Genomic DNA, 22,538 nt, shown 5'->3' on the forward strand with positions numbered 1-22,538 from the left:
TCAGTCCAACTGTTGAATACCATCTTGTTTTGAGAATCACTTCACTTTTCTTTTCTTTTTTCTTTTGTCAATACTTTTGAATAACCCAGTGTTAATCCAAGGGGAAAGTTGACATCATACTGTATATTTGTTTTTGTGCGTATCCATTTAAGTGTGTCTTGCCATTGGGCCTCATTAGGTGGAGACGCTTCTCGAGCATTTGACATTTCACCATTAAAGAATTGTTGGTTATCATTATTGGATGTTAATGTACATTTGTTTATTTTCTTATGTGCATTAGATGGGGAAGCGAAAGTTCTCGTCATTGGAGGTGGCCTTAATGGTCCTGTTCACACTTATGTCTATGTTGGCCATAGCTTTCATAATTGTGTTTGCAATTGACGGACTTTGGACCAGTGAAGACGGACAAGAAGGTAGGGGAAGTACATACATGGACAGAGATCACCATGAATTAAAGCACCAGTGGAACATCTTATATTGAGACAGATAACATAAAAATCACATCATCATTCAGAACAAAACAACAAAATGCTATTTTTGACTGTCCTTTCGAATAACTCATACATTTTTCATAACGCACAGTATTTTGTGGCATGTTTAGCTACCATGGTTACAATGAAAACAGGGGGTTACATAATCAAATGGTTATGCTCTTGGGAGTAATTTCTTTGTCCGTGATAAGAAAGAACATCTACCACGAATATGCACAAGACTGGCTTTTAAAATCACACACTGACATGTTTCCCAGCAATGTTGAACCAGTGAACACATCGAATACTTAACCATCAACGTAAAATCCTGAAGTATTATTTCTTCTTGTTTTGCTCCTATCACATTTTTTTTCCATTGACAGGAAATGTGGGTCTCATTACGTGTCCGAGCATTAAAGACAGTCAAAGAGTAGACTGCTACCCTGAAGGTGGAGCTTCAAAGGTAATTTTGCATCCTCTCCAAGAATTTTGTCGAGAACGAGTTGTCTAAACACCTCCAACAGATTGTAATAATTCTGAAAACGATGCTGATATTACAATAGAATTACTCACGCTGGCAGTAATGTCAGCGTGGACAATGGTTACAGCATCGGCCTCCCTATTTGCACAGGACAAATGTGAAGCGCGTCAGTGTTGCTGGGAACCAATGGATGAGAAGAATGCTCCCTGGTGTTTCTTTTCAAACAACCATGGCTACTCTGTGGTTTCAGTGGAGAAACCAAGTCTGTACGGTGAGTACCAGCCCCCCCTTTCTGCCTGCCCGTTGCCTGAGGAAGCTTGTATTCTAACTGCTTCACAGTCATACAAGCTGTCTGCCCTTCGCACAATCATACAAAGTTCGTTATTCTTTTACTTTGCCTAAGGCATGTTTTTCTGTGAAATATGACATGGATGGCATATCAGAAAACATGATTGACTTTGCAGCATGTAGGTTTTTCTATTTTCTGGTTGATCTCACAGCCGTACTTGAAATCATTATTGTGTAAAGGCCTGAAGTAACACTGGCTCATCTATATCATGACCGAGCTCCGACATTTTCAATCACAATGTTCACACCCTACAAAAAAAAACATTTTGGAATATTTCAAAGGTGACTAAATTGAAAAAAATAAACACTGATGATTTCTTATATCTAGGCTAAGAACAAATGAGGTTTACCCGATATAGGGAAACAAAAGTAAAGCATCCCCATTTACTCAAAGACCTGTTCTGAAAACTTTGATCACACTGGTAAATTAATAACCAGGGAGTAGATTTGTGTCCCAAGAGCTTCCTATATCAGATGTCAGAATGGCTTTAATCAGTTATTTAGTTTTAATGATTGCAGTATAATCATAATGTAGCAATTAAACTATGATCTTAGTTGGGTCAATGGTTTAATGTTGTTCTTATCTTATTCTTCTACAAAGTTGAGATCTCAAACATTATTGGTCAGATTTAAGTAAAGAAAAATGAACTTGGTCAGAGGCTGGATTTGTTTTTTTATCATGCTTGCTAGATGCCTGTTGGCAGCCAACCTGCAAAGACTGCAGGAGGCATTGAAATAACAACTATTTATAGTACTACTGCAAGGCTGCATTCACACCAAATTGGTTGGTGCGGCAGCTCCCTGCAGCGTTGTGTGGCGGTATGAGTGCGTCACTACATGAACAGTTTGCGTGATAATATATTGTATACAAATAGGGTGTTGATGCACACAAAATAAGTTTTCCAATTTAAATGCTTTCTCCTAAAGATACTCAGTTTTTATCACTATGTACAATCTTTATGCAACAAGCAAGCAGATGCGACCAATGCCAATTTTCCTGTTTGTAAACTATTATCCACTTGGTACGATTTACATTCATATGCGATTGACACTCAGTTCTGAATTACTTGCTTCATTCTGCACCAACAAGTTCCTTCGGTCTCAAAATTAGAATCTATATATTTTTAGTTCCGCAATACAGGTTGTGAATGGACCCAACTCTTTTTCACCATACGTATGCTCCAGGGTTTAGTGATTTTATTTTTTATGGAGTATTATTACGTTACATCATCAGTCTTGTCTTTTGATTTGACTTTTTGTAAATATCGAAGGCCATTATTTTCTCTATGTACTGCATCAATACCCACTGTTTTGTTCTTCTTTCTTTATTCTAAAGCACTTTGTGACTATGCCTGTGAAATACCAGACAAAAAACAAAATAGTTAGTACATCTGTGACCTCTGTTGATGCCTTCCCTTCCAATTATCAATCATATAGTAACTTGACATTTTGGGAAACTTGGCTCTGTTCCCTTCTGTTTTTCATTAGTCCTTACATGTTTTTTAAATATTATACACCAAGTGGTTAGCACCATGGAGCCTAAACCTTGATGATTGGCAGTATTATCAATTTAACATTGATACCATTCATTTTATTTTTTAATGCAAATGTCTAATTTAAAAACAACTGGTATTGTGGCATTGGGCTTATTGATAGTGGATAATACGTATAATATTTATCAGGGGAAAACATTGTTGACTTGACAAAGATCTACTGATGATTTAAATGTTTATTGTGTGTACAGATTTTAGAGGCTTAGTGTCCGAGATCATCATTTTCCCCAGATTAGCAGATCTGATGTGAATCCAACAATTCTGTTGTTGTAAAATAACTTTACTCTTTACTTGCAATCTGTTTGATTTCACAGCAATGACAGCCACGTTGAAGAGAATGCCCTCTCCTTCCTTATTTGGCGGTGATGTACAGGAGCTCTCATTTCATGCAGAAATGCAAACAAACAATCGACTCCACTTTAAGGTACACACTAATGCTACACATTACGCACACACATGCTCACTCTCACAATGCTTCACTCATGTGTGAGATATATTTAGTCAAGTCAAACTAAATTTAAAAGGGGCTTTTTGATCAAAGGATAGTTAAGATGAATGCCCGGAAGAACAAAAGAGAACCAAAATAGCGATGTACACAACAAAGTGGAAACATGACCGTGAGATAAGAGGCCAGGCTCGTACTCACTGAATAGTTGTTTCCTTTCCCTCAGATCTATGATGCCCACAAGAAGAGGTACGAGGTCCCTCATGAGCACATCAGAAGCGTAAAGAGCAACCCATCGAACCCGATCAGTGACACACTGGAGATCACACAGAAACCCTTTGCTCTCACTGTGCGCAGGAGGGAGAACAAAAAAATCCTGTGAGTGCTCCCTGTGTGTGTGTTCCCTCTGAATATGTGTGAAACTCTTTATGTATATTGATTACACACGAAGGACAGTTGAGTATACTGTATGTACTGAGTGTATGAGTGAGTCTGATCATGTGCATTGAGGCATCGCTATTTATATATTTTCCTTTGATACTATATTATTGTGTCCTCAAGTGAGGAGTCTATTGGTTTGTTGAATCATCAACTGCAGATGGAAATTATTAAGGTGTGCAATATGAAAATGGCACTGCAACCTGCATGAGCAGTGCAATTGGACTGTGGAGTGCTATAGCGCATTAAACACACACACACACACACACACACACACACACACACACACACACACACACACACACACACACACACACACACACACACACAAGTTCACTTTTGATGAACATGTGATGCAGCATCTTAATTCTGGTCTCTCTGAATTCTCACCTTTGAGAACTGACAGTTGCCAATAGATTAGCATTGATCCTGAGGATCTCAATTTATGCAATTATCTTGGAAACCCCCTAAGGCCTAGTGCCACATCATCTCATTGTCAGGTATTATTGCCACTTACTGGCAAATCACTCCATCCTGTGCTTGCACGTTCCGTTCGTTTCCCTGAGCAATAAATAATTATGGTCATGTTGGTCCAGGGCACTCTATGGTAGCCCTTGGGTGACATCACAGTGATAAACTACCTCTCATAATTGTGCGCCCTCACACAAATTCCATAAGGCACTAAACCATTATTATCATCCGGCTATCTGGAACATGCCAAGCGGTGCAAAATAGTCCTTGTTTATATGAGTGTCAGTAAATGATGGACCATGAGTGTGACAAGAAGGCCTGATAGAGCTTTGCACATTACTGTGTTCTGTTGTAAATCAGAGTTGATTAGCATTTATTGCATACAAAGAGATCCCTGACTTAACATTTTCTTAAACATAAATGACTCATCTGAAAAGGGGAAAATATATTGTGATATGCTGGAATATGGGTATTATTTTGAACTGTGTGTTAGAAGCAATGGATGTTGATAGTTTTGATACCTGTCAAGCGCTGAGAAATAACTACATTCTGATAGCTGCTGGGAAAAGTATTTATTCAATATTGGCCTGATTTACTAACATCCCAAAAATGGCACTAAATATATTGCACCTGTGGTTTGCAATTGTTTTGCAGGTGATTGACAGCACACATAAACAGGGATGTCGAAAGGAAGTTTTTTCCATCCACCATATAATTCTCAGTGCACGAAGGCTTCTTGTCAGCTTACACACTTATTTGTGTGTAATAAAACAGATTTTGCGGTTCACACACGTGACACACCTATGCAAATCAGTCTTCTTGTGTGCAGGATTATTTTACGTGCTCCAAAATGGGGAACAAACAATATACGAGCTGGCGGTGGTGCTACAACTTCCTAAATGTGCAAAATTGTTCAATCTTGACCTCAAAGTTGCAAAGTCAGTCAGAGAAAGCCAAAGGATCAAGCCACAGAATATACCACAACTTTTTGCCACACCATCTCATTAGTTTGTTTGGCTACATAACATTTCACCCCATACAATGCAACAGCAATTCAGAAAATAGACCAAAACAGCAATAAATTCATTTTATCGCACCGTATTGAAGGAGAAATACAGTAATACCTCCTGGAGCTCATTAGCAATAAGTAAACAACAGATCATGACATGGCAAGATGTACCAAGACTCATGCATATTGCTGATTTAAACTTACAGGAAAACAGCAATAATAGTACTCTATTATTGATTCTGTGATTGTAGCTTTTTTTTTCTAGCTTTCACAGCACATCTGAATATTTAAACTTGTCTTAAAGGCTTTAATTTTAGTTGAGTAAAGTTTGAGTTTAATTAGTGCCTTTCAAACGCTCAGTCGCACATGAACAGGAAGGCTGGAGTCCCTGCCACACCAAATCACAACCTTTGGTTTGAATCACTGACTTACACCTCACACCAAACAACACATATCAAGTAGCACTTTTACCCTTCCGGACACTGCACATGACCTTCAACCAGAAGCTGTAAGATTGTGCCGAAGATTCGTCAGTGAAGATAAACGGGCATTTAGTAATCAGATGCTCTCATGTTGTGCTTACACTGCTTTGTGCTTTATGATTGCACTTGCAGTATTTACTTATTGTTATAATTTACATTAGTTTATACAAGGAAAGGCCAGACTGATGCTTTTCAGGAGGTATTTCTCTCTAAACATCTTCTATTATAGCTTTGTCAAGTTACAACAGCCAATAAAAAAAGAGCACATGGATTGTCACCACTTCAGTTTGATCCAGATATGATGTATAAAAGATTGAAAATACCCCCTATGCCCTTTTAGGTTGTTATGGCTTATGGAAATCATTTTTAACTTTGTTTTCCAATGGCTTACACATGTTAAAAGTACCCACATACACATACCATTTCTGTACATAGACAGTTGTCCACACATTTAGACCTACATTTTAGGTCTTCAATAACAAGCTGATAAGTTTTGGAAATTAGCCGGAGATCCTGAAGACAAATGCACAAAGGCACCTGCAAGTGTGCAACCACTAGCCCCATTATGCCATTCTACTCTGAGGTAATGTGTAGGGTGTAGTCTTTACATGATAATAAAGATTTTCTTGGTAAAAATGTACAGAATGACTCAACAGACTGGATCAGTGAATTGTGGCATGTCATTCTATAAGTGTTTTAATTGTTTGAAATGGCTTTTTCTATGCAAGTGACTTGTAAATCAAACCAGGCCTTTAATGTGTTTGGTGCAACTCTCTCGTTCTTGATAATTTGTGACTTTGTGAAAATACACATTTTGCATTACTGGCATTGAACTTTGGATATGTATTTTCATGTCACAAGAATAAGGGTGGGGGGTCAATGCCTTTCAATGTATGAGGTCTGCATGTTCTCATCGTAAAACTAGTTGTACATAGACATGCTGTCGTTCCGAGCTGCCTTGATCCCCTTGACAGCCATAAGTTGAGCTCATAAGAAGCAATGACTAATGAAATGAGTCTTTGCTTCTGCCATTTGTTTTCATGACTATTCAATAACAATGAGTATTTACAACATTTACTTGTATGTTTTGACAGCTGTTTGCAGCTTCAGCAGCCTGAGTATTTCAACTACCACAGTATATCTTGTTCTGAAGACAGGAGGAATGCTACCCAGAGGGCTTATTAGAGCTTGATGGGATGGTCTGTCTTTTCAGTGTTTTCTTTTTTCATCAGCTCAACTTCCTCACAAGTCCTTGTCTCGCTCTTACTTTCTTCTCTTGCTGGATCTCAGTGTAATATTATTTTTTACTTCTTTGTCTCGCACATTCTCCCTGTTACACCTGGTTTTCTTTTTGTTCACATCCCAGTGCTTCCTCTCAGACATCATCCTGGCATCTCTCTTCCCACTCCTGATTCTTGATCAGTTTGGTTTTTTTCTTTCTTTTTTTCTCTGTAAATATTCAGGTTTGACACAAAACTGACTCCACTGGTGTTTGCAGACCAGTACCTGCAGCTGTCTGCCATGCTGCCATCTCATTACATTTATGGTCTTGGCGAGCACGTTCATCAGCGGTATCTCCATGACACAAATTGGAGAACCTGGCCCATATTCACAAGGGACGCTTTTCCCAACGGGGTAAGGAAGCGAACACATACACACATGCATCCATGACACACATACAGTCGCATGTATGTCATGGATCCCTCCTGTTTGAAAGGCTTTTTGCATTGACCTACATTTCCTGTAGACTTTGCCTAACCTGAGCAAGAACTGCCATGTCCCAAGACACCACACTTCTCCTAACCTAAATCTTATCACTGTTGAGATAACAGAGTATGTTCTAAAAATTGAAATACTTAGCGTGGACCATGTTTACATGTTCCTCACATGTGCTTTTTCCCCTTTCATTCTTGTTGTGTTTATAATTGAATATCCTGTAAGCTGATTCACTAGTATAGTCTCCCACACTTTCAGTAAGTCTCCCACATCCCTTTTGCACTTCACATATCCTCCTTAAATGTGTTCTTCTCCTCTTTCCCTGCAGGGAACACACAACCTCTACGGACACTATCCTTTCTTTCTGTGTATGGACGAATCCAACCAGTCGAGTGGAAAAGCATTCGGTGTCTTCCTAATGAACAGCAATGCTATGGGTAAAAAATGAACATAAACACATGAGAACATGTCCGAGTTTAATAGCTTTATATATATATATATATATATATATATATATATATATATATATATATGTACACACTCAGACATAAAAATGCATAACTCAGTGGTTATATAGTGGCTATATGTTTTAACCACTATTCAATGTATTTTTCAGCAGAAAGTACCATTAAATTTAGGATTATGTTAAGATTTTAATAATTATTTGTACTAATTGTTCGAATTTAGAAAAAAACATACACCTTTTCAAGACATATAATCTCAGCCACAGCAACGGAAAACTTTACAATCTTTCACCTAAACTATTAACAAATGATTATAATATATTAGAATATTGTATATATATATATATATATATATTTAAAAAAAAAAAGCAGTTATGTCTAAGGTTGGAGTGTTTTGGTTTGTTTCACAGAGGTGACTCTGCAGCCAGCTCCAGCAGTGACCTATAGGACTATTGGGGGAATCCTTGACTTCTACATTTTCTTTGGAGACACACCTGAACAAGTGGTGCAGGAATTCTTAGAGGTGACTTCATGAATTACAGTTTTCTTCATATAAACGTTGTGTAGAAGTTATTTGTGAGTTACTTTCACAAACTAGCTAAATTAAAATTGTGTCTTTTTGTGCTGTCCAGCTCATTGGAAGGCCCGTCATTCCTCCCTATTGGTCACTGGGCTTCCAGATTTCTCGTTGGGACTATGGCAGTCTGAACGAGGTCAAAAGAGTGGTGGAGAGGAACCGTGCTGCTGGAATCCCATATGTAAGATCTGTTTTGCTTGCTTTCCAGTCAGCCTATCCTCATTTTTGATCTTGATGTGCATTATATGCATATGTACTATGTCAAATAGTGTTTCATGCAAGCCTCTACTAACCCTCAGTTACCTGTGTTTTTATTCTCGCTTTGTTATTGTAAAACAACTTTGCTTATTATAAACTTCAGGGTTATAAATGTGATCCTGCTACCGGAACTTAGAACTTAAATACAACTTAAGCAAATAAAGTGTAAATACAATTTGGATTGCACTGTACCTAGTATCACATTGAAAGTGTGCTATGAACTCTTCAGGCAAGATAAAGACGCAGCTATAAATTCCTTAGTATTTTAATATATTGGTTACTAAGAAACTGCTTGACATGATTCGCAAAATATTTTTGGTAAGCATGAGTTTAATCAAAGACAAATTAAGACCTTTATGTAACTCAATTTTATTGTAATTGGCAATTCTTAAAAAAAAAAATTAATCATTCAGCTCCTAAGCTTATGTAGGAATGCAAATTGGGTGCAAAATCCTTGCATTTGACCTTGAATTCCTAATGCATGAGATCAACTCTATTCAAATTAGAGAACAACAATACATGTTGTGTGTGGATGTGCACTTTTTAGCTGTGATGACAACAGTATAACTTTTACAGGTGGTAGCAGGGGGTGGAAGCAATCAATACCTGACCTTGTGCATCCCTTCATGTATTTGAGCTACTCGTGCACCACTGCGTGGGCCCAGAAGCTGAAGCCTTAACCACGACACTATTTGTGGAGACGTGATATGAAGGTTGAATCAGGAGCTCGACCGACAGTCAGAGTGATAGGAATGGCCTTTAGCTTAGACGGGGTAATCCAGCTTTCTGTCAAATAATGGAGAGTCTGTTGGGCTCTATAGGTTCAATCCCGGGACCACTATTTTTCAAGCGTCACTGAATGTTAGTGCTGATCAAAGATCAATTGGCCAAGTTCCTTTCACTAGCTCATTCATCCTGATCTGAATATTAAAACTACTACAATACGGCTTCCTCTCTGAGACATGTGATAAATACCAGTTCTGGTTGACATTATCTTGGGAATGATCCTCATATCTTATCTCTGCCAGGCCTGTGAATTGCAACCATAAGAAGTCCTGTCTGTTAGATTCAATCGTGTTTGATGTGTTCTACATAGTATATCCTTAATTCCCAATATAAACATACAAATCTAATCTTTATATGTCCCCAGAAAAGATTCCAACCATATTAGAATTCAGCGGTGATTGTACCAATCACAAATGCAGTTTGAACTAAGTCTTATCTTAAGATCAAGCACAAACAAATGTCCCACCCATCTTAATATTTCACTCTGATAAGCACCAATCTCTCCTTCATATCTAAAGATATTAGGATGCAGCTGCCTCCTCTCCTGCTGTACTCAGGGACATGTTTGATAACCATTAGATAGACCACGGAGGGTATTATCACATTCTCCCTAATATGTCTGGAGTTGATTACCATTAGAGGGAAGGATCTGGCAGTGCCTTCCAAACCATCTGCTCCATTGATATGAAGTAGACTTTGGCAGGCAACAGTCAGCCATAGTCAAGCATAAAGTCACACCCTGGTTAAAAAAAAAAAAAAAAAGACATACACTGTTCTCTTGAAGTTCAGCAGCACATTAGCACATTGGTTTGCATTTCATTCATATCAGATCTTTGAAAAGCCAGAAAAGGAAGACCAATGGACAGACTGAAACTCTTTGGAGGCGTAAAAATGTTTGATGTAAGCGCACAGTTGGAAACAAGAGTGGATTTATTCATGTTGTATTATGAGTGATTTTAAATCCATTACATTCGTATGAGTAGTAAATGTGATTTTAATAGCTAGAAACCTTTCCAGCAATTTCCAATTAGGTTTTGACTATCTAATGACAATGACAATGACAACAAACCTGTTTTAAATAAACCTATTATGTTACTCCTCGGCTATCCATCCATCCACTTTCTATACCACTTTGTCCAACTAAGGCTTGTGGAGTGCTAGATGCAATCCCAGCTGACTGGAAAAAGAGAGGGTATGCCACAAATAGGTCACAAGTCTACCACGGCTTAAAGACATAGTAAAACAACCATATATACACACCAAGAGCAATTTGGAGAGAAAATTAAACTATATTTGGGGAAATAAACCTAGAAACCTGGTGAAAACTCATGCTCGCACAGGGAGAACATGCACATTCCTCACAGAAAGGTCCCTGTACTCAAAGTGTGCATATTGTCATTGTGAACTGGGAGTCCTGGGGAGTCCTAACCACCTGTTCTGCCCTTAATGCAATCAACATGTCTTAATACAATAACCAATAATTGCAAATGCATAAACAAATAATAATAATAATAATAATAATAATAATAATAATAATAATAATAATAATAATAATAATAATAATAATAATAATAATAATAATGTGGCCTGTTTCAGATGTACATCCACTTTTTTGTTCTTTGCAGGAAATTCAATATACTGACATAGACTACATGGAGGATAAAAAAGATTTCACCTATGACAAACTGAAGTTCAGTGAGCTACCTCAGTTTGCGGAATATCTCCATGAGAAAGGACAGAAATATATCCTCATCCTGGTAAGAAGTACTTCATTGTGACTGATCCTATATGACATGGAATTAATTTCTCGTGTCACAAACTATTGTTTTTGTCCCCAGGATCCTGCCGTAGCCACCAGTAGAAGACAAGGGAATGCTCCATATGAGTCTTATGACCGTGGGACTGCAGTAAATGCTTGGGTCACTGGATCTGATGGAAAAACTCCTCTGTTAGGAGAGGTAAGATGGGTCTGCTTGCATAAGAAAACACTATGAAAAAAAATAAAGGTTGTGTCCTCTAGCACTTGAACCAAATTTTGCAACGGTAATTGTAAATTAAAGGTGTTGGACACACATTCCTCCTTTGTATTTCATGGGTGAGTTATTTGTGATCTCAAATAGAAATAGTTTAAACTAATTTTGAAGTTCATTAGATTATTATTTACAAGGTTAAGTCATGTTAACCTTTATCACAACTTATTTTTCATGAGTTACTTTCTTCAATTGTTCACTTGTTCAGGAAGATTAAGATGACATTTTCTGGTTTAGACATTTTGGGACATGGACAGTCATGTGGTTTTTAGAACACCTTGGGAACACAGACTGAGGCATATCAATTACGTCCATGAAGGCATCTGCCAGCTCATTGTCACGTGCTTTGACAACTCAATCCAGGATCCTTTAGGACCAGAAGGTTTATGTGATATATCTTGCTGATTGTTATTCATACTTCTCGTGTCAAGAACGAGGACAACAGTTAGCATTGAATCCGGTGAAGTAGGAGTTTTAACCTAATAATTTAAGTAAAAGCTGTTCTGCAAAAGACAGTGCTCCAGCATGAGTTGCAAGTGTTTTTTGATGTTTCTCCTTTGGAGTGAATACTTTTGTCTAATATTCCACAACCAAGGTTTACTACTACACTATTACATAACATTATCTCCAAAAACACAAAGCCTCACTTATGTTTTGTGGGTGCATGATAGTAAAACTATGAATAAGTTAGGAAGTCAGGCAGGTACTGCTATATGTGCCTGCTGACTTCAAGACCAAACTGAATTTCTGTTGATGGCTTTTACATGTATTTCCATTCAATGTTGCAGTTAGATACTGCATGACACAATAAGTCATGCAGCATAAATATATTCATTTGAGTCCATGCCCATGCATGCATGACTGGTTCTTCACAGCATCTATCAGACACACTGATAATCCTTAATGGAAGTTCAAACCTGTGGTATGTCATTTTTGATCTTTTTCCCCAGAGAGCACATATTTAAAATGCTCCCCCCTGCAGAGAAGATGGGAGGGGTGGGTAAAAGTATGTTGCTCTCATGCTTTTAGTGTGTTGCTTTTGATTACGCACACGATTAGGTCCAGTCCCAGTGCTAATCGCTTCTTCATGCTGTTTATAACAGGTCAAACACATATGCATTGATTCTGCATTAGTATTTAATTTTAAAATGTTCTGCATCATTGCATCACAGGTGTTGCGTGTGCGTGTGTGTGCGTGCGTGCGTGCATGTGTGTGTGTGTGTTTGTGAATGAAGAAGGTGGAAAACAAAAGAGAAGAATAACATTATGTGTTCATCTATGTGTTTCCAATTCTCTAAATTAAAAGCTATTCTTGGCTGTTTGTGCATTATGTCTGTGCACGCATGTGTAGAGTATAATTGATTCTAGTTTATTTCCATATGAATGTATGTGTCCTGGTTTGGGAAACAGTAAGGTCTTTGCAAAACGACCTTTGCTGTTGCTGCTTCGTTAATAAAGGAGTTGCTGCGACAGGCTGGTATTTATTCTGCTTTTAAGATAGCTAATTGCTTGCAAAGATAAGGATAAAAGCTTTTCCTTTTGGCCCATATGTTCCGGGGTGTGAGTAAAATCATAGCGAGACCTCACTCACACATTTCTGTTCAGACCACAGACGCAAAAATGGATGGGTGTAAACAAACCTGCAGGGAGAGAAAAAAGGACTTCATGTGGGTTTAAAGGTAGGGATGACAGACAGAAACATGGGCAGAGGAAAAGGTAGGTGCAGGAAGACAGACAGACACAAATAATAGATTAGAGTGAAACGCACTTGGAAGACAGACTGGCTGTCTTACTGAGTGGCACTGTGACAGGGACATCCACAGAAAGCCAGCCGGAGTGAGAGACAGGAGACAAAAAGACAGATTATTGGGTACACACAATGAAAAGGACAGATGAGAATGGAGGTAGAAAGACATTTCTGTGGAAGAAATAAGCAGAAAGACAGATGGAAACTGGCATAAGAAAAGAGAGACAGATGGGTAAAAACACAGATAGGCAGACTGACAGAAAATAAATAGATGAAAAGATGAAGTTAGGATGAGATATGCTGCTACAAATTCCTGTGGATTTGTTGAAAGTGTTTACCCTGTTGTCAACATTAGTACACAGTCGGAGGTGACAAAATCACGACTTAAAGGAAGGAATGACTGAGAAAAAGAGAAAGATGACATCTGCACAGGACTATCAATATGCTCTGACCTTGGAGTTCTGACCACCTGCCAAAAACATCTGCCTATAAATCCTTGTGTGTGTGTGTGTGTGTGTGTGTGTGTGTGTGTGTGTGTGTGTGTGTGTGTGTGTGTGTGTGTGTGTGTGTGTGTGTGTGTGTGTGCCTGTGTCTGTGTCTGTGTCTGTGTGTGTGTGTGTACACGCACATGTGAACATGCATAAGCATGATTCATGTCTTTGCATCAAACTGGGTTGTAAAGTTACTGCCGATGGAAGTAAAGGTAACAGATAGCTTGAGTGAGGCAACCTTGAGATTTAATATCTCCAGTGTTCTAGTGGAACATTCACACACAGAAATGCGCACCTAGAAAAAAAAAAGAAAAACAGACATTTTTTACAGCTTCATTTGTGGGCCACACCCGTTGATGCACTTTATTGAACCTTGCCATATCAACTAAGTGCTTTTCCTAAATGTAACCTATTCATATCAGCCAGGTACCAACAACCATATAAACCTGCATTTTGGTTCCAACAAGGTAACTTTGCAGGTTTTGCACATCACAAATACACACAGAATATCTGCCTTTTTCTATGGATTAATAATTTTTCTTTTAGTACATGTCATTAAAGACTACTTATATAACAGTCACATCTACAGATTTATATTGCATTATTGATTAATCCTCTGCTCAATTCTCTTTTTCCAAGTTGTACATCTCTTCACCCCCATTCTCCTTTGAAATCTTTCCCTCCACCACAATTTTCTTCACCTTGTCTCTGCTCACGTCTCTTAGTTTTGCCAACAACTCGACAGCATATTCTCTATGCAGCCGACCATTTGAGATAACAATGCCCTACAGTGCCCTGTTTGTACACTATTGTAGCACGTCTTGCACGTCTTGCTTTGTAAATGACACCGCAAAACTTTTTGAACTTATTGAAAAACATAAAGAACTCATATGCCACAAAACCATAAATATTGCTGTGTATGAATAAAACCTGAAGTGTAAACCATTAAGAGAGAATCACACAGTATTGCCAAGCTATTTCTTTCAGAGTTTCATTCAAAATTACTTTAAATAAATTGGTTTTTTATACTCTCTCCTTCTCAGGTGTGGCCCGGGGAGACTGTATTCCCAGATTATACCAGCCAAAACTGCATCGACTGGTGGGTTGATGAGTATGAACGATTCTCCAAGGAGATCCAACATGACGCCCTATGGATTGTAAGTCAGTCATAAATACATCAGCTATATTTATGTATTTACAAATTATCTGCCCAATCAAGTATAATTCATGAAGACACCAACTTTTTTTTTGTTCAGTGGCAATTATTTTAAGACCAACAGGTTCAATAGAAATCATTAAGGAAAACCCAAGACCAAATAAGACTGAATTGCATTTTATTTTATTACGCTGATCATTTCTCAGGTGAAAATTTGGATCAATCATCAGTCACCTCTTTTCATACCACCCTTGCAAAATCCCAATCCCTGCTTAATCTGTACTCTACTACAAATAAAAGTATTATTCGAATTAATGTCAAAACTACTCAGTGTATGTGGAGAACTTGTTACTTTCTCAGTGATGGATGTTGCATTTATCAAGGGCACACGCCTAATTCAATTTATCTTTAAAAATATAATGTATGTTTAAAGCCGCTATATCTGACAAAATCTAGAGAAGATATATATATATATATATATATATATATATATATATATATATATATATATATATATATATATATATATATATATATATATATATATATATATATATATATATATCCTATGTTAAACAAATACATGCCTATGAACATCCACAGGCCGCAGGCCATCCACATTGTGTATTTCCAGGCCACTGAGGCCAATACTAGCTACTGTAACCCAATGCAATATTTAATACTGACTATACTCAATATTCAATAGTGGTATTAAAATGATCAAAGCATATTAAATGATAGTAGTTGCTATAGAATTACAACACACTCCATATATCCCAAAGTATTACTTAGATTCAGCAATGGGGATATTTGTAATTTGTTTTTTTGGACTGCTGAGTTTGTCCCAGACAGGTGTGAATGCCTGTTAAAATCCAGTATTTAAAAATGTGTTCCTCATGCTCACAACTATGCAGGACATGAATGAAGTGGCAAATTTCAAGAAAGGATCCACAGAGGGATGTGAAGACAACAACCTCAACTATCCTCCCTTCACTCCAAGTAAGATAGATATTCCACAATACAATCACAGTTCTTTTCTATACTGTTGCAACATATTTGGTTCGTGCCTTTTCAAGGATGCAGATGCATCTCCAACATTTGTTAAAACTACATTCTTGGTCCCCTCTTTGGTTCTAAACCTCGATAGTTCATGACAGCCTCAAAATAGTAGCACAAGGTTATGCTAATACAAGGCAACAGAGGATGTCAGCTTGCAGTACAAATACTGTGAAGAAGTTGATAAATTAGCCACAATAGCTCATAAAGTTCCGAGATAGAGGAAAACTCATCTAAAATAGTTGGTCCCTGGTGAAGAATTTTGAAAATGGCTCTTCTGCCATGTCTCTAATTCTGAATGTGTCCCAGACAGGATGATCATAACTGGAAAAGGCATGGTCCCTCGATGCCACCGTTTTTATTGCACTCCTCCTTAGTCATCCTCTTCTTCCTTTGCAGTCCGCTGTGTCATTTCCTCCTCGTTCCCACATCCTATTGATATTATATATCAATGTCTCTCGCTCCCTCTCGAGCTCACCTCTTTGCACACTATATTTTATTTGTATTCCCTCCATACCTCCTCTCACCTAACGCCATCCTTCATCTTTCTCTCCCCCCAGAGATTCTGGATGAGGTGATGTACAGTAAGACTCTGTGTATGGATGCCAAGCAGGCCTGGGGGAACCACTATGATGTCCACAGTCTGTATGGCTACTCCATGGTGCTGGCTAGTGAAAAGTAGGTGCATCTGCAATCAGTGACGGGAGCGGTTTGGCCAGCTTGTGCTATGGAGGCCAACTTGCTGACACCCCTTCTGAGCAATGAGGAATTGGCAAAGTCCAAATGCACTATGCAGTGTGAAAATCAAGTGTTGTAGATTCGGAGGTTATTGAGCAATGGCCCTTAAACAGAATTATGGAGCTGACATCCAAAAGTGCAACAGTGAAATCTGTCTGTTCGGTGCAGTCAAGTGACTTATACCCCCCCACCCACCCCCACCAAATCCTAGTCTGCGACTCCTGCAGACCTATTGCAAGCTAGATCCCATGTGATAAGTGCAGAAATATGTTTTAACAAGCCCAGCTCCCAAGGTGCCTGAATGAATTTCTCATTTAGGTCTTCCACTGAAACAGTTTAAGGGCCCATTACGCACAGACCTACAAACCAGCGGCCAATGCACACATTTGCCATTATCACTGCAATATGGCAATTCATGAAAGTATAGAAATTTAATAGCTACATGTACACACGTGTGCATGCATGCACACACACACATCAACGCAAACAACTTGTCTGTTACCTACAGGTCCTTTGAGTTTACACATATAGTGTTGCCATGTGCATTGTTCATGTAAGTAGGACACAAGAGGTTCTGTATATTGCATATTTAAGTTATGCTAATGAATGTAATACTCATTAAGATACATTAATCATGCTACATAAAGTCTGCCTCACCCAGGTGACTTTGCTTAAGTGCTGCACAAATTATACAATGAGGCAGTTCTGGTTTTGAAAAAAAAAAAAAAAAAGGATTTGCAAAGCTATACAGCATAATTTAAAAGTTCCCCCAAGCACAGCATATTGGTCCTGCAAAGACAAAATTGTGCACCCACAAGTCAAATTATTATGCGCATGCTCAAAACTTAAATGAGGTACTGAAACAAAGCCCAGATACCAGATGTATAAAGGGATAAGATGGACATTCTAAGGTGTCCAAAGTCCTTCAGCACTCCTTGAAGTGTTATCGGTAGCCGATAGCCATGCACACATGATGTGGATATGAGAAAATGCATTATCTTAAAAATAACATGACCAGTTTTTATGCTGATGAAAAAGAACCACTTCTGACCTTTAATGAATAATTTGTATGCAAAGGCCTATTGTATTACTCATTAATATTGAAAATAATGTTTGAGGCTCAGGGAAATCTATTTTCAATGTACCGGTATGCTTATTTTCATCACTCATCCTGTTCCTATACTTTCATGTTCTTTATTTAATTATCAATTTAAAATCCATCCACATTATAGCAGTCATATCCTAGAGTAGTAATAGTTATGAGCCTGTCACAACCTGATTCTTATATTTTGCCATCAATTCCATTTGATCGTTTTTGCTGCTCAATGTCAAGGACTCAATACTTGATGGACTTTGGTTGGACATAAATCTAACAACAAACAACAAATTCTCAGATTACACAAATTAAATAGTTTCACTTTTGATACTGCTGATTAATTTATTATGCAGGTCACAATACTTTAAATACCAAAAAATATATACCTTTCAGAATTTTCTGTTCATTCCACTTAAGCATTGTGAAAACATTTACAAAAGCAGGATAGAAAAAAAATAAAAACACGGCCAAATTTTTATGAATTGCATACACATTTTTTGTGCAAATTCAGCTATACTGTAGGTTTTACATTTTTGGTCCAATGCTGTAGTAAGATTCTGTGACTGTGTCCATGTGAGGGCATGGAGGCTTCTGCCCAAAACAATCGACAATAAAACTGATGGAACTTAAGTTTCCAACTTGCTTCTTTTGTGTTTCCATTAAAGATGCAGTTCAGCTTCTGTATATTTTAATATATTTTGCAACTATGGTATCTGATTCATCACTATGAGCCTTAAGATGTATCTCAGATGCCAATAAAAAAATCAATGTATAAGGCCACAGTAACCTTTCAGGTGTTACCCACCCCCACTCCTCCCCTCTGAATATAGCCGCAGTGTTTCTTAATACTTTATTGGGATGACAAAACTGTCAAAAAATCTCACGGTATTCCACGACTTCTTGATCTCAGTGAGTTTTGACACACACATATTGATGACATTCCTCGAAGGGTGTATTATTAACTTCTCAAAACTGCAGTGGGCACATTTACTGCAAAAATATGCACACAAAGTCGACAATGCAATACTTGCTTACACACACGGCCACGCGCACAAGTCTCCTCTCACAAGAGTGTTCCCCTTCCCCCATTGCTCTCTTCTAGATGCACGTCCGCACACACACACACACACACACACACACACACAAATGTATCACAAGAGACTGAAATATAAGGTCTCAAAGCTGACTCGCTGAGTCACTCTTGCAGTAATAAAGCCAGCTCATCCCTTTTTGTCTCCTTTCTTACTCCCCACATCTATTTTTACTCTCCCCCCTTCCACTAATTAAAATGTATTATTGGCAGGAGACACAATTTGTAAACATCATCAGGGCTTTGTATTGTCATAAAAATCAATGCTGCATTGACTGCCCTCAAACAAAATAATACTGTACAGTAAAGAAGAAAAAGTATGGACATGACCTTTTGTAATCTTCCTTTATCCTTCTTGAGTGGAGATTCTATGAACAATTGTATATGAGGATTTAATACACGACTCTCATTTGTGCATGCCCATTTTGCCCCTTTGTCTTTTTTCATGATCTTGGTTATGAGGATGTTTCCTCATCTCCATCCCACAGAGCTCTGCAGCGTGTTTTTGGACAAAACCGTACCCTGATGTTGACCAGGTCCTCATTTCCAGGTGTGGGAAAATATTCAGGTCACTGGCTAGGAGACAATGGTGCCAACTGGAATGACATTAAATGGGCCATCTCTGGCATGCTCGAGTTTGGACTCTTTGGGATTCCCTATGTGAGTAGCAAATCTTCATACGGGTTCAAATACAGTCCATACTACTGATGCTACTACATATATTGTTAACATGATGCTGAGACAGGTTTCTCAATTTAATTACGGATTTAAATACTCTCAAAGCAGTATTAACATTGCAATCTGTAGATCATGCAATCATTTTCATTCAGCAAATGTAGTGTTGTGTTTCAGCTTTCTTATCAATGTGGTTTCAAATGGTGGTGTCATATCAATAATGTATTTCATCATAACCCCAATTCTGTGATCTACCAATAACAAAGACATGGCTTGTTTCATCACATAGGTATGTTTATGGAGACCTTGGGATTTCTATCCCAATCAGCCTCTGCAATAATTTCTTTACAACAAGCAGTTTCACTTACCAAAATCAGGCAAGACAGTATATTATGAATCATCTGCTAATTGACTAAATAAAGCATCAAGCTTTTTAAATTAATAAGTTAGATCTGTATTTGACCATTCTGTTCTGGCGATCTTTATGGCTGCACATTTTCAAATCTGCTTTTCTACAATATCAAAATTCCCTGTCAATGTTCACCATCCAATGCTGTTTTTGCCTGCAGAATTAAATGTAAAGGTGAGTCATTCAATCCCAAGATAACCCCAGAAAACCACCGTTAGCTGTAAGGCAAGAGCGCTAACTATGGATAATTGGTCACATTTAACCGTTTTCTGTGATCTGGGGAAACTTAGAAAAATGATATATTACTGCTTTGCAAAATAAACTGATGCCTGCGGGTATTTGTAAGAAAGCCTTTACGTACATAGATCATTTGCATTGTACAATAGGTGTTTCTCTTTTTTTAAAGAGGATACAGCCGCTAATTGAGATTTATATTGAGACATACGTTTAAAGGTACATGGGCGGGCAAAGAAACTGCTGGAGATTCATTATTATGTCAGGAAGAACACCAGTTGTCTTTGCAGTAATAACATCCAGTTAGAAAAAAAAAAAATACTTGAGAATGCATGCTGCTAGTCAGTGCCAAAGTACACTCTATACTGTGTACTTGCATGCATGTGCCTCGAGAGCACAGAGTGCAAATGGCAGTGAGAAAACAACAGGGAGTTGAATGCACACTAACACCCTGACACACATAAACACATGCACAAACCCCAGTAGTGCGCATCAGGTGGTTTTATAGATGCCAACTTCTCCTGGCGGGACTGTGTCAAGCTAATTTCTGGTTCTTCAGGATACACACAGAAAAGCTCACCCAAACACAGACAGAGAAAAAAGGGGAAATGGGATTTGGATCGATTCCCTCCCATCGAGCCTCTTGTAAAATATGGCCAGCAGTAAACAATAGAAAGCAAGCAGTCTCTGTGGACTGGCCTTTGACTGAAGTCTCTTTCTTTTATTCTATTGTGCAATTAATGTAAATAAAGATTACTGCCTACGGCTATTGCCTGCCAGCAAATCTTGACTGAACTGAGCCAACACCATGAATGACATCTTTAAACACAAATGTGTAGCCATATATCCCAATGGTGCCCTTTTTCTTCAATTTTAAGCAACTGTAGAGGATTTGTTGACTTTCTATTTATTTATTTTTTTCTCTGAAGCTAGATTGACATTTACTATCTAGCGATATGATATTTTATTTTCAATATCCCCAACTGTAATACTCAGCACTCCCTGGTCCCCAGGTTCGTCAAATGCCATTTCGGCTTTGTGTTTCCGGCACAACAGTATTCATACATTCAGAACATTAGTAGATATATGCTATAGGTACTGGCGAAATGTCAACTTCTCATTCCCTGATATGTTTCAGATTGGAGCTGACATCTGTGGATTCTTTGATGACTCCAGTGAAGAGTTGTGTCGCCGCTGGATGCAGGTGGGGGCTTTCTACCCCTTCAGTCGGAACCATAATGCTCAGGGCTACAAGGTAATGTTTTTATGTCCAACAATTGTCTCACACTGAAGTGTTAAATCTTGGTATCTTTATCACTCTTAAGTCAAAAATACTCCAGGGTATGTCCTCAATAATTTAAGCATTGTTAAGTAACAAAATGGTCATCACACCAGAGCAAGAACAAATCCATTAATGATCACTAACATTTGGTCTGTTTAAAGGTATCATATGTAATACAGTTTTAGGTGAAGCTTTAAAAAAATAATACCTACAGTTTGATAGACTATTGCCGCAGTTATTCCCAAAAAGTATTATATTGTACTGAAGGGATTTGAGACCAAAGGTAGAAAGTTACCAACCGAGCTTGTCTGGTCGTCACTCTTTAAGTCACTCCAGGGCAAAATGATTCTTAGTTCATAAAGACAAGACTAGGTGAACTTTGACATTGTCAAATGCAGCACTCAATAAAATGATAAATGAAACTCTTGTCAACTTTACAAACTAAAAACTAAACTAAACCCTGACACCAAGAGACACTTGAAGCACTGGAACTGAAGTGTAACGGAGGTCAGAAGCTCGACTAAACACTGGTCCTCAAAAAAGTAGAACTTTTATCATTTGATGAAACAAAAACTATGAATTATTGTAAATTACTGGGACATGCATATGCATATTTGCCATATATAGCAAATATATAGCAAATACTCAGCCACCACATTGTAAAACAATCATCTGCCTTCATGCACACAGTTCCTTTCAAAATCTGAGTCAGCATATCTTTAGATACTGTATAGTGATATTGATTTGCCTACGACCGCATCCTTGAGGGATTGCATGGTCAGTTTTGATCCATTTCAATTCAGGTTTATTTAGATAGAGCCAACAAAATTGTCATCTTGCACCAATCACATTACAATAAAATAGAGTGAGAAAGTCCAACAGGCTTGCATGGGCACAAACAGGTGACAGTGGAGAAGAATAACATCCCTTTAAAATACATAAACCTTCATCTAAACCAGATTTTCTCTGCACCCAGTACTTTTGAATTACATCATGCAGACATATGCTTTAAATATATATTGTTTAAAATGTTAAC

At 38.0% G+C, this 22,538-nt stretch overlaps 1 protein-coding gene across 1 annotated transcript in view; it reads left to right on the forward strand.

The window, feature by feature from the left end:
* Positions 1 to 280: 280 nt before the first annotated feature.
* Positions 281 to 22,538, forward strand: part of si (sucrase-isomaltase) — a gene marked incomplete at both ends in the record, with an annotated part of 58,620 nt that continues 36,362 nt past the window's right edge. Inside the window, 16 exons of the mRNA XM_080506480.1 lie at positions 281 to 413; positions 854 to 933; positions 1,102 to 1,222; positions 3,167 to 3,276; positions 3,524 to 3,675; positions 7,161 to 7,332; positions 7,742 to 7,850; positions 8,288 to 8,400; positions 8,510 to 8,635; positions 11,124 to 11,255; positions 11,337 to 11,456; positions 14,810 to 14,923; positions 15,837 to 15,921; positions 16,539 to 16,656; positions 19,391 to 19,562; positions 21,359 to 21,475. Of these exons, the coding sequence (XP_080362606.1) occupies positions 281 to 413; positions 854 to 933; positions 1,102 to 1,222; positions 3,167 to 3,276; positions 3,524 to 3,675; positions 7,161 to 7,332; positions 7,742 to 7,850; positions 8,288 to 8,400; positions 8,510 to 8,635; positions 11,124 to 11,255; positions 11,337 to 11,456; positions 14,810 to 14,923; positions 15,837 to 15,921; positions 16,539 to 16,656; positions 19,391 to 19,562; positions 21,359 to 21,475 (1,974 nt within the window). The remainder of the gene's footprint in view (positions 414 to 853; positions 934 to 1,101; positions 1,223 to 3,166; positions 3,277 to 3,523; positions 3,676 to 7,160; positions 7,333 to 7,741; positions 7,851 to 8,287; positions 8,401 to 8,509; positions 8,636 to 11,123; positions 11,256 to 11,336; positions 11,457 to 14,809; positions 14,924 to 15,836; positions 15,922 to 16,538; positions 16,657 to 19,390; positions 19,563 to 21,358; positions 21,476 to 22,538) is intronic.

Source organism: Blennius ocellaris, assembly GCF_963422515.1.
Source record: "Blennius ocellaris genome assembly, chromosome: 2".
In the NCBI taxonomy this organism is placed as follows: domain Eukaryota; kingdom Metazoa; phylum Chordata; class Actinopteri; order Blenniiformes; family Blenniidae; genus Blennius; species Blennius ocellaris.